Here is a 13,520-nt window from a genome sequence, read left to right as displayed (position 1 = left end):
TCAGCTTATGTCTTGCCTTTACTAAAAGGAGGGGAGGCAACTATTTTAAATAACTATAGGCCAATCTCTAAATTGTCAGTTCTGGCGAAGGTGCTCGAACGCCTAGTGAGTGAACAGGTAAAGGAGTCTTTATGTAAAAATGACATCCTGTCTAAACATCAGTCAGGCTTCAGAAAACAACATAGCACCATCACTGCCACAATGAAAGTGGTGAATGACATTACGAGTATTTTAGACAATAAGCAGAGTTGTGCAGCTCTATTTGTTGACCTTTCCAAAGCGTTTGATACCGTCGATCATCGCATCTTAAAGCAGAGGCTACTCAGTATCGGCATATCCAGCCATGCAGTGGGTTGGTTTGTGAACTACCTCTCTGAAAGGTCCCAATGTGTTCACTTTGATGGGCTGTCTTCTGAGTGGTTAAACATTGCTAATGGTGTTCCTCAAGGTTCTGTTTTAGGTCCACTTTTATTCTCCATATATATCAACAGTTTAGGTGAAAATGTGGATGAAGCTACTTTACATTTTTATGCTGATGATACCGTGATGTATTGTGCAGGTCCCTCCATTAAGGAGGCTGGTGTTAAATTACAGGCTGTTTTTAACATTATTCAGACTCAGCTTGCTGAACTTAAGCTTATTTTAAATGTTGATAAAACCAAGGTAATGCTATTTTCAAAAGCTAAAAAGACACCAGAGCCTGTTTTGGATATTGTTACTATGCAAGGACAAGTACTTGAAGTGGTTACTGTTGTGGAAATATTTTCCAAGGCCCATAACTTTGACCCAGTTTATCAGTTCAAACTGTCCTGACTGAGCACACGCACCTCGTAACCTTGGCTGCTGTGCTCTCAGTGTTCTGTCTCCCTGTTCCTGCCTGTTGACGTCAGCTGATAGAGGTGTTATGCAGCATGTTGATGATGCTCTCAGAACTAGTTAAATACATGGGTCTGGGGTAGAGTTCTTTAGAATTGACGTGGCAACTCTACCGTGAAGTCAGAACCTCTGGCCCTTGGACTTGTGATGTGAATCTCTCCGGCCGTAACTCCAAATAAACCATCAGTGTTTGACATCAAAGCTACTGCTCCTACCGTGTCTCCTTCCTGAGTCGGTGACTCCCACTGCATTGCTACACAGAAGTTTCCTCTACAGTTACCAGTTATAAATACCTAGGTATCTGGCTTGATGATTGTCTTACTTTTAAACTTCATGTCAATAACCTGCTTAAAAAGCTGAGGGTTAGACTAGGTTTCTTTTTCAGAAACAAGTCCTGTTTCTCTTTTGAAGCCAGGAAAAGGCTAGTCACTGTGACCTTTTTACCTGTGCTGGACTATGGTGATTTGATCTATATGAATGCCCATTGCCTGGAAAAGTTAGATGCCGCCTATCACAGTGCCCTGAGATTTGTTACTAACTGTAAAGCACTTACTCATCACTGTACCCTGTATGCCAAGGCAGGTCTGCCTTCACTAACTGTACGGAGGCTCAGTCATTGGTACATGTTCATTTACAAAGCCATGTTGGGTAAACTACCTTTTTATATCTGCTCTCTGATCTCTCGACGAATTGAAAGTACATATTGCCTGAGATCTCATGATGTTGTTTTATTAAATGTGCCAAGTGCTAGGACTGCCTTAGGGAAGAAAGCTTTTAGTTGTGCAGCTCCACTAAATTGGAACAGTCTGCAAACATGTTTAAAACCGAGCACTTTGGTTCCCCTGCATCATTTTAAAACTCAGCTGGGTGACATGCTGTTTGATACTCATGGTACCTGTCTCTGTAAATAGAGTTTGTAAACTGTACCCTGTACATTATGTTGTTTGTCATCCTTATTGTTGTTCTGTTGTTTTTATGTTACATGTGTAACTAATGTCCTGCAGGTCACCCTTGAAAAAGAGATCTTTTGATCTCAAGGGGCTTTCACCTGGTTAAATAAAGGCTACAAACAAACAAAACACAAACACACCTACCACCTACATCCAGGCACAAACATCCAGTTTGTCAACAAACAAAGGTCCTGTCCTTGGCAGCGATGTGGGGGCGTTTGTATAGACCTGATGTAAGGAGGGGGAAATGGGAGGGGGGGTGCAGGTTGTTGGGGCCTCAGTGGGTGTTTTTGCATGCGACACAACCAGCCTTATGCAGCAAGATTCTGTGTAATGTATTTTATAATCTGTCTCAATTTGAGACATGTTGTTGATTGCTTTATTGTAGTGTAATGCCCCCTAACCACTATACAAGGGCAGGTGTGAAAATACTCTGGCGCATGCACAGGAATTGGACAGATGCCTCAAAAAGGTGAAGAACCTCAGCAGTATTGAATTCCAGGTACTTCTTAATGAACTTAAACGAATTAAATGTGATTTTACAGAGCGTCAATACTGGCGTTAGAGGAAAAATAGCATCTACAGTAAGAGCAGTATGTAAGCCAATAGAAGAGTTGTTTTAGTATTAACTGAATCACGTTTATTTTACCCACAAATGTAATAATCTAATAAACATAATTACTCTAAAATCTAAAATATTCAAACTTCTAATTGCTTGCCATTTTTTTGTCCCGCAGTTTTAAACTTGTGTTTCCCCGCCTTGGAAAATCTGTCGACTGTAAAAAACGAGATGCTATTGTCTTATCATGGCAAGAGTGCTTTCTATCACTTGTAAAAGATACTCTTGGAAAAATAAGAAAACATTAGGGGGTTCCATAAATCAACGAGTAATAACCAAATAAGATCAAATTATGGATACGAGAAAAAGAGAAGACATTTATTCTTATGTGATATAAGAACACACTTCTTCTCTTCCCCATTGATTTTTGAAGTTGCTGTCCCCTCCAGCATGATGGAAGGGGCTCTGCAGGCAGCAGGCTGGGACTGAGTGTGTGTTCTTTTTGCAGTGTTTACGGTGTGTTGATACACAGAGCTTAAAACCAAATGACCCATGACTCAAATATGAGATGTCCACAAGATGTACTGCTCTGAGCTGTTTTATGTGCAGCTCCATATAAAGCTTGTTTGAGCACCCCAAATTAGCTTTTTTTATTTGTTATAATAGTGCTTAAAGTTATGATCCAAGAAACCATCCGGGGCACTGAAACCTTTACCTCATCCATCACGTCTAAGTTGACTCCCAGTGGACAATAATGTGACATCTCAGTGCAGGCCTTATGATCTCATAGCTTGCATTATATTCTCACGAGGACATCGATGTAATGCTTCTTTAGTATTGTTGTCTTTAAATTTGCTGCAACACAAAGTCACTATTTTTAGAACCAAAATCTTGATATGATCTTAATCGTCCTTCCTACCCTCTTCAAATTAATTAGCATATTAATAGTTCAGCTCCATGCTTAATAAATCATTCCTCATTGCAGATGCGCTCATTTAAGAGGAGTTACCCGCTGTTATACAGACGAGTCAGAAAGTTACTAATGATGTGTTCTGCTCTACAAGATTAATCAACTTTGACTGGTGTTCATTAAAGGACAAAATATATGATAAGAATTATGTATTTCAGCTAAAGGAAGTAGCGCCTTAGAGGACAAGAGTGACAGTCTATAAAAGTCCTTGCAGCCTTGTTAGGACGGTATGGCAGTCGGCAGGATGCTGGGAGCCGGAGTCCCTGGGGGCTGCAAGGGCAGACGGAGCAGGATGAACCGTGGCGGCTGCCCAAGAGCTTATATTCCTCTGTCACTGCACTGTACAGCTCCGGCTGCAGAGCTGACTCTATTCTGAGTGCAGCAGACTACAGGGTTTCTGTAAAACAGACAGTAGGAAAGTATGGAATCTGCCCCTGAGTTGTGAGCATTTTTATTTGATCCTGAAGTTTTATTTGACACACAAATGTTGAGCTTATGTTGTATGCGTTGCCAAATGATACACATAGTTTTTATGTCCGAATGCGTTTACATATATATTTAGTATATGTTAATATTATCCACCATTTTCTTTTATTTGTTACAAAAATGGTCCTTGGAGTAAGTGAAAATAACTAGATGAACACTATTTATTTGTAAACTCGAGAACAAACTTAACACTCTGTGCATGCAACTGCATTTTACACCTCCTTATACATATGAAGTGATGTAGGGATATGAGTTACATAACCTGATTCTTTCCCCAAAATGAGATGCCAAAGAAAGTACTCATCTTAATGTGTGTTGCCTTTACTTGGGTTATTTACAAAAATAAAAAGGGTTGGATTGGGCATCAATATCAACATGTTATATTATACATACATACACTTTACAGTAATAACAGCCTTTGAGTAAAACAAAAATGGCAAACAAAAAAAATCATATTTACATTAGAATTATTTTGTTTTTTAAGATGTCATACAAAGTCATATTTTCTTGTTGATTCCTGAGCACAGATGTGGAGGTGGTGACAGCTTCCTGTGTGTGTGAGGAGCTTCTGGATCCCACCAACACAAGAGAAGAAGAAGAAGAAGTAACAATGTCCTCTCGGCTGGTGGGTGGAGCGGGGGTTGTTGAGGTGGAGGACATGGAGCTCCTTTCTGTACTCATAGGGTCTGGGACTAACTATGGTGCTGAGAGCGCTCTGCTGTGCTGCAGAGTCTTCCTAAATCAGCGGTTGGTGGTCCACTCTCAGCTTTCAAAAACACAAAGAGGAGTCATGCCCTGTGAGGGAAACACACCAAATAAATAATTTAAACCTAGATATACAACCTCTGAACTGTTGCAAGCTGTTAAATGTAACCTCCAATGATGAAAACATATGATAAAACTCACGTAATAAATACAATCCTTGTGAGGGGATTACTTACTTAGCCTTTGGATAGAAAGGCGACCCACGCTCTTCATCAGAAGTCATCCTTTCTTTTGGTCTGGTCTGCAGTAAACTCATCTTCCTAGTTTGAACTATCTGAATGTTGAGTTTCAGTCTTCCACAGAGTTGCGTCTTGAATGGAGGTTGACACACCGCGTGTAATGCCGGAGACCTGTTACAATACCTGCAAGAGACTTGGACACTTTCCCTAACGTTATTTGTCATTGCTTTAACACTGTACCGTATGTTGCTGCTACCCACAAGAAACAAACTGAACTTAAACAGTGCTTGAGTATATGCGTCTTAACTATTTACTTACCGGTCTTGTATAGCCATCTATACTTTAAAAAGGAGAAATTCAGAGAGAACAACCATACCATGTTAACTTACCTCTGGTATCAGCATCGACCATCATCAAATATTATCCAAAAGAAAAAACAATATTAAAAAGATAGGAATATATTAATACAAATCCCTGGTTCAGGATTTGACCTATCGCCAACCCAGCAAGACGTTTTTGAAGCTGCGTGGGGCTTCATCAGTCCTGTCAGACGCATTTCAAATCCTGCAGCAGCTGTCCGTCTCAGTCCCAGTCACTGTCCTCAGGGGGTCTGTGGTCCTCCACACGGTATCTCTTGTCCCTGGGGCGCCTGAGGTGGAGGGTGTTGAGTCCCCTGCAGTCTTCTTCCCTGGTCCAAGGCCTAATGTCGTTGGAGCGGACTCTTCCGACTTTGGAGGGGCTGAGGGTGGACTTTCTTCAGGACGTCCCACTTGCTACGCAGAAGCTTCCGGAGGGGCAACACCAAAAGGGAAGTAGCAGTGATGTCCAGAGGGGAAGCTAGGAGAACATTTCCCGCTACACACCTGCCAAAAAACTTGCGGATGGGAGCTGCTGGACGAGAGGGGAGAGAAGTCCAATGTCGGCATCACCATCATCTTCAAAGTCATTTTCAGTCTCTGGTATTTTTTATAAAATACAGTAATATATGAATAAAATCCCCGGTGCAAGTTTGGACAAATCGCCAACTCAACAAGACATGTTTGAAATTGCCTGCAGCTTCAACAGTCCTGCCGGACGCAAAGGTTTTCAAATCCTGCAACAACGGTCTGTCACAGTCTGAGTGGCTGTCCTCAGAGGGCGTCTGGGTGGTATTTCTTGTCCATGGGGTGCCAGAGGCCCGAGGTGGAGTCCCTGCAGTCCTCTTCCCTGGTCCTATTGGTTGAGAAGACAAAGCCTGGTGTTGATGGAGCGGACTCTTGTGACCTTGGACGGGCTGAAGGTGGAGCTTCTCCATGACGTTCCACCTGCGACGCAGAAGCCTCCAGAGGCGTACACCAAAAGAGAAGGAGCAGGTATGTCCAGGGGGAAAGCTAGGAGAACAATTCAGACACAATGCCTGCTAAAAACGTGCAGATGGGGGCAGCTGGTATGAGCATCGACCATCATCAGATATTATCAAAACAAACAAACAATATTCAAAAGATAACCTATATATTAATAAAAGGTCCCAGTGCAAGATTTGACATATCACAAACCCAGCAAGACATGTTGGAAGCTGCCTGCGGCTTCATCAGTCCTGCCAGACGCAAAGGTTTTCAAATCTTGCAGCAGGTGTTCGTCTCAGTCCGAGTCGCTGTCCTCAGAGGGCCTCTGGTCCTCCGGACGGTATCTCTTTTCCATGGGACGGCAGAGGCCTGAGGTGGAGGGTGTCGAGTCCCTGAAGTCCTCTTCCCTGGTCCTCTTGGTTAAGAGGCTGAGGCCTGAGGTGGAGTTTGGCAAGTCCCTGTAGTCCTCTTCCCTGCAGTCCTCTTCCCTGCAGTCCTCTTCCCAGGTCCTCTTGGTGGGGAGGCCAAGGCCTGAGGTCGATGGAGCGGACCCCTCCGACCTTGGAGGGGCTGAGGGTGGAGCTTCTTCAGGACGTTCCACTTGCGGCGCAGAAGCCTCAGGAGGAGCAACACCAAAAGGGAAGGTGCAGGGAGGTCCAGTGGGGAAGCTTGGGGTGAAGTTCCAAAGCAATGCCTGCCAAAAACCAACCGGCGGGAACACCGGGACGAGAGGGAAGAGACGTCCGATGTCGGCATCACCATCATCTTCATTGTTCTCTTCTTCCTCTTGGTCTTCTTCCTCTTGGTCTTCTTCCTGCTCCTCCTCTTCATCTTCTTCCTCGGAGGACATGGACTCGTATCCAGAATCTTCGGACACCCAGCCTTCCTCCTCCTCCTCCTCCTCCTCCTCCTCCTCCTCCTCCTCCTCCTCCTCCTCTTCCTCCTCCTCTTCCATTTCCTCCTCCTCTTCCTCCTCCATCTCCTCCTCCTCCTGCTCAACCTCCTCTTCCACCAGTCCATGGCCACCACCTATAACACCAACAGCAACCTCACCTTCATCCTCGACAGCGTTCCTGACCTCACCTACCTCTTCCTCATCAGGAGCGTTGGAGACAGGGGGATAACCTTCAACGCCTGCAGGACTCTCCATGACCAAGTTCTCAGAACCTGAGGAGAAAAATGTATTCTTCAATTTAAAAAAAAGTAGGATAACCATATCTTAACCATGACTTTAATTCACCAAGCTGACAGGAGAACAAATTAAAAGCCTGCTAAATGTGATTTGAATAACATTGTGAATTATACATTATAATTTTTCTGATAAACAGCAACAACTATTAAAATATGTATTATCAATATTTTGCAATATTATTTGTGTTATAACATCTCCAAACAGTGTACGATTGATAATACAACTGCACATAAACAACGCTCTATAATTGTAAATAAAGTAAATTGCATTTTTCCACATCCGCAAAGCCTTCTTTAGACCAAGAGAAACATGTGCAACAAGATACATAAACGCTGACTGTGGAGAATGCAACACCGGGATCCCAAAAAAAAAAAACGTGTATGTGTGGACAAACTCTAATTGGTTACAATAAACAGCTAAATGAATGTATGTATGCATACTGCAAAGTACCACAGCAGTTTGCAGACATTTCTAGAGTTTATTAGTCATTATGTTCCTGTTTATAAGTAGGCGTTTGTCGTCTTGGACGCAGGACGCACACTGCAGGGAATTGTGCGTCGTTGCCATGGTGCATAACTTGGCCATATTTTTTGCATTTTATGAAATTAGGCCCAATCGCCATTTGTTTGTTTTCGGTTTTTGGTCATTTTTCGACGATATTTCGCAATTAAATCAAAAATAACAGTGTTTTTCAAATCAATACACCCTTTGTAAATACATTCCACACCTCGACCGCAAAAGAATGTCAGTCTTATCCACAAATATGAATTTTACAGAGTGAGTTTCTGCTTTCTCCAAATTTGATTTTGACCAAAAGTAATGCCAACATTCACTGAACTTTTCAACTTTAAACTAAAACAATCTCACTAATGTCCACACAGAAACAGCTTTGTGTGATTTTAAGGGGATAACTAAACAATTAAAAGGCTAAGATTTTTAAAAGTGTATTTTTTTTTTTTTACCTGGAGTGTAGTTTCCCAACGCGGCCGATGGCCAGCGGCAGGTGCTTCTTCTCCTCTGGGAGACCGGGGTTTTTTGTTGAGCCTCTCAGGGTTTCCACAGCAGATCAGGGATGCAGTAGTTTTGTTTTTCAGAAGTTTTGTTTTCCAGCGGGTTGAATCTCAAAGACTTTTCTCTCCACAGGTGGCCAAGTCCAACTGCAAAGTGAGCTCAGAATGGTCAACAGCTCTAACTGCAGGCCCAACGTTCCGTTTCCATGACATTGATGCACATACGTGACAGAGGCCTTTTACCAAATCTCATATTTTTGGTTTAAGTAAAGGCTACTAGGATAAAAATGGTTGTGCAGCAGTTTCTTGTATAGTACAGCATTTCTGCTGCTTTCCATATTTGGGCAAACAAATACATCTCTAATTTCTCATCTACAATCTCCGTTTTTAATTCTGAATATTTCCCCTTACCCAACCCGTTTCTGCAATTAAACACACCTGGAGTTCAAATTGAACAGATGTCAATGGAAAATAGTTTGTAGTAGATATGATCAGATATTTTAGACATTTTAACGTCTCTTATACCTTCTACTAGGATTTACTTGTTCAGTTATGCTCGTGCAGCTGGTTCTCCTTCTTTATTTTTCTCTCTTTAGGAGAAATAGCTCCCCCTTTTAGTTTCTGCCGCTTCCCTTAAACATGACAAATATAAAGCTTTAACAAAGAAAGAAAGCTTACATGAAGTAGTCCTTTGATCGTAAGGTGCACGTATTTGTATACATTTGATATCCCTGATTAATTAATAAGCATATCTTTGGCGTGTTTAATTTCAATAACCTGAAAACAACATGGCTAAAGTATATTCACATTTAAGAATTGTATTTTTCAGATTTGAGAACAGGGTAGAACAAAGCCTGTTTCATTCTTTGTCTATGGAGCTATAAAATGAATACCTGCTGACATCACAAGTGTGACAATGTATACCTTCATGCTAATTGGTCATTCTAGCAAAGCGCATTACTACAATTATAAAAATGGGTCCCAAACAGACTTATTTGGATCACTAATGTGTACTTTATTAACTTCCATAACTATAATACCAATCCAGTGACAAATACCATTATGTGTCACTACACAGAACACATCTTCCCACAAACAGAAAAACAACTTGGAAATAAAAAACTTACAGAAATACACAATTGTATTTAATGTTTTATATAATGTGCATAGCAAGAGACAGGTGATAAGAGGCCAACAAATCAAATTAGCCGACATGATTTTACATTTTTGAGTAGTTGGAAGGAAATATAAACAGAAATAAAACAGAAATAACCATGGGATGCAGGACTAGATTATATGTGTTCTTTTAATGCCATCGACCTGCCCGGTAGTGCAGATGGAAATGTGCCTATATGGCTACATCTGGCACATTTACACGATGGACTCAAGTGCTCCTGCTGATTAATTATCCTTTCCTAATTAAACAAATACAAATGCAAATCTATGTTGACTAAATAGCAGTATGGTGAAAATCAGAGAAAGGCTTGAGAGCAGACAGGTTGCAAAATGGATGCTTTATTTGATATAGCTGCACTAGTTTAACCTTGTTTTAAAGTTACGTTTTTGACTCACAATGTATGTGGAAGCAGTTTCTTTCTGAATTATTTTCCAGATTTGAGGTGGTTAAAATATGAATATTGAGTGATGTAAATATGAAAGAGTCCAACACAATACAATACAACTTGAGCTGCACACTGCACAATGTGTTTGATGTGTAGTGCTGTCCATGGTGCTGATCATGAAACTCACAATCTGTTTTAATGACTTTGTTTTGCCATTCTTATTCATAATAAGCAGGTCACTTCACTTAGTTTCAACTGAACTGAATTGTAAGTGTCATTATTAAGATATATGTACATACAAATTGTTTAATACGTCGTACTTTAACATGTAAACCTACATAATATTGAACTATGCAATGTCATTGTGATGCTCAGCACAGTGTAGCTTATTGTGGACGTGAGGTGATGAAAGAACATTAGTTAGAAATGAGTTGCACTTAGTTGTTCAAGTGTTTTATTGACGAGGATCCAGGAATATAAAGTACATTTGACTGATTACTTTGTGTGCCTGTTATTATCTTCATGATTTGAATACTTCCACAATCACTGCATCCACATGAAAACTACATTTCACATCATAATACTTATTGTAAGTCGCTTTGGATAAAAGCGTCAGCTAAATGTAATGTAATGTAATGTAATAATATAATTATGTAACGATGTATACGGACAGACATTGCCGACAAAGTTCCCTGCGGTTTCTTTCACTTGTGCATCCCATATCATTAAGTTTACAAAATGGTCTGTGAAGGATGAATTCACTACAACAACTAAGATTGGGGAATAATCACTGTGATGATGTCTTTTTTTTTTAAACACAAAAAGCAATACAGAAATGATTTGGAGGAAAGCTGTAATTGTGTAAAACATAGGCGGGTTCAGAGAAAAACACTGACTGGTCAACGCTTCTCTGTCAATACAGAACATATATATGTATATATATGTAGATAGTTATACAATCTGACATATATGTATGTAGAAAGATATATAACATGACATTCAAACACTGGAAAATGGCAGACACAAAGCAGGGAAGACGGAGTGTGACAAATGAATGATGCTCATGTCAGTGTTTTCCATCTCACTGTGGGGGCAGATTTATTTTTACATTTGTGTGGTCCATCCAATCCTCCATTCGTGTAATCTTAACAAGATTATCTGTAGATAGCGACTCGCTCCTTCTCATATGTTGGAAACAAAGCATCCTTGAACTCTGGGCCCTCCCCCAAACTGTTGAGGGAAAATATAGCTTTTCAGACTAAACAGGTGGGGAAATAGCACCGAGGCCAAGGATGAATAGATTAACGGGATTTATGAGCAGCGCTATTTAAGAGGGAGACAGCATAGCCGCAGGTTCACAGCTGCTGCAGATATTGAGAGAGTAACAGAAGAAACGACACACACACAGCAGAGGTTCAACGCAACAACGGAGATCTACAGGTACACCTTTTTGACGTGGTGAAGATTCATGTGGATTTAATGCAGTCGTAATGTTTTAATTATATACTTGTGTCCTGCAAAGTCTGAAGAAATGTTTGAGGGTTCAACTTTTTACAGGGAAAAAAAGCTTAGATTATCACAAACAAAATGACATTGATCTCCTTAACAAATACCTGAATCATCTGTGTAGAAAGATAGATGTAACTTAGGTGAAACAAATTCAAATCTGTTTATGTTGATCGTACCAATTCTTGAAATTAATGTATCGCAGTTCTCTAATCAAATCTAATCTTCTCTCTATATATATATACATATTTGTTTTTACATATTTTTTCCACAGCAGGAACATATACTTCTACTTGACCAACTTAAATAGTGATGTCAAAAGCAAAGCTGCTCGGATATATCAAGATATTTTTGCATCCAGAGATAATTTGGTTTTGTTTTAGGAGACACAAAAGATAAATATGTCCACAATTGACCCACAACATTTTGTATCACAACAACTCTGGACAAAGTCAAACTGTGCCTCAATGTAATCCTCATCTACTTGATCTTGTTACGTGGCAGGCGTCTGTGCTGCACCAGGAAGATGATGCAGCTGGTTGTCATGGCAGCAGTGCTGGCTCTGGCGGGGGCGGGGCAGCCCTGCAGGTCCAGGTGTTACCCGACCACGGTCCCCATCACCGTGAGGGGCTGTGGCATAAAGAAGGAGATCAACACCACCATTTGTGTCGGACAGTGTCCCAATGAGGTAGAGAACGATTATCACTCTGAGGTGATTCAAACTGCAGGTGCATTCATTTAGCTGATATGCATGATTCTGATAGGCTCTGCCCGGTGTATGGAGCTGCCACTGTATACTTATAGAGTTTTAGAAACGTCTGATAAGCAGAGGTGGAATGTAGTGCATTTACTCTAGTATAGTTCTTACTGTAAGTATTTTTATGACATCATTGTACTTTACCTGTTTTTCTTTTGCTACTTTATACTTTAACTTCATAACATTTCAGAGGAAAAATAAGTACTTTTTACTGCACTACCGTTTTTATGCACTTATAGTTACTTTTACTTATAAAAACAGAAGCTTAAATGATATGACACACTTCTTTACTACTTAACGGCTATCAATGTATCAACATTTACAAACTTAAACATTGAAATAATATGCTGTGCCCTGTATTTGTAAGATTTAAAAAACAGAATAAGAAAATATTCTTTAATATTAACTTTAAGAGTACTTTTACTTTTGATGTCTAATGTGCAGAAATACAATATTTTCGATTTCGGTGCTAATACTTTTGTATTTTTTACTTTTTTTCCCCTCAGTTGTAATTGAGTATTTTAACACCATCATATTTATAAAGGATCTGAGTACTTTTCCCCGCTCTGCTGATAAGAACGGATTTTTGCCTCAGTTCAGCCTAATAAAACTTTATTTGACACTACAAATAAAACATAATAAATACAATTATGCTGGATCTCATAATAAAAACAGACAGTTCAACAAAGGTTAGAAGGGTACCTTTTGAATCAGTAATCGTGAGCTTCTAATCGTGTTCTGTTCCTCACAGGATTCGTTCTTGCCTGAGCGTTATGCAGAGCTTAGGAAACAGGAGACCTGTAACGGGGACTGGTCCTACGAGGTGACGCACATTGACGGGTGTGCAGAGCCTGTCTCCTACCCCGTGGCCAGTAAGTGCTACTGTAAGGGGTGCGTTGAAGATTACACCTCCTGCAAGCGTTATCATGGAGACTTAAACAGCTGCCTGTCCTTTTATTAAAGAAACCTACCGCCTATCCAACTTTGACTTGTAATCTTTGTGTCACATGACATGTTGCTTAAATAAACAGGTACCACTTACGTTTTTGTGGTTTGTATTTTTTCCACAAGTAACATTTTAAATTGTTCTTTTCAGCTGTCTAAATCTTGTCTTGTTGTAACATATGCAGCGCATTGTCGACACTCATGAAATATCACACGTCAGTGCAGGAGTAACCGACTGAGAGATTAGATTTCCCACCAACACTTTCCTCTCTGTCCTGACCAAAGTGACTGACCCCTGAAATTCAATAATCTTGCGATCAAGGTAATGTTATCACACTGAGAAAACAGCAGGCCTCATCTCTTTTCTGACACGTGGAAATTATAGAAAAAGTTGTGCAGTATATCCAAAAGCTCCACTCTTCTCTCTTCATAAAACTA

At 40.5% G+C, this 13,520-nt stretch overlaps 1 protein-coding gene across 1 annotated transcript; it reads left to right on the top strand.

Moving 5' to 3' along the window:
* Window positions 1-2,964: 2,964 nt before the first annotated feature.
* LOC117549301 (gonadotropin subunit beta-1-like) lies at window positions 2,965-13,098 on the top strand. Its single transcript, XM_034221074.1, has 3 exons — window positions 2,965-2,981; window positions 11,903-12,068; window positions 12,889-13,098. Exons 1-3 carry the CDS (start codon window positions 2,965-2,967, stop codon window positions 13,096-13,098), a joined length of 393 nt encoding a protein of 130 aa, XP_034076965.1.
* The last annotated feature ends 422 nt before the right edge of the window (window positions 13,099-13,520 follow it).

The sequence above is a fragment of the Gymnodraco acuticeps genome, unplaced genomic scaffold, assembly GCF_902827175.1.
Source record: "Gymnodraco acuticeps unplaced genomic scaffold, fGymAcu1.1, whole genome shotgun sequence".
In the NCBI taxonomy this organism is placed as follows: Eukaryota; Metazoa; Chordata; class Actinopteri; order Perciformes; family Bathydraconidae; genus Gymnodraco; species Gymnodraco acuticeps.
The sequence above is the reverse complement of the archived record's forward strand: the minus strand, read 5'-3'. Positions and strand labels throughout refer to the sequence as shown.

Coding starts and splice junctions, on each gene's coding strand:
- LOC117549301 (XM_034221074.1), top strand. Junction 12,069..12,888: donor TCGGACAGTGTCCCAATGAG/GTAGAGAACGAT, acceptor TGTTCCTCACAG/GATTCGTTCTTGCCTGAGCG.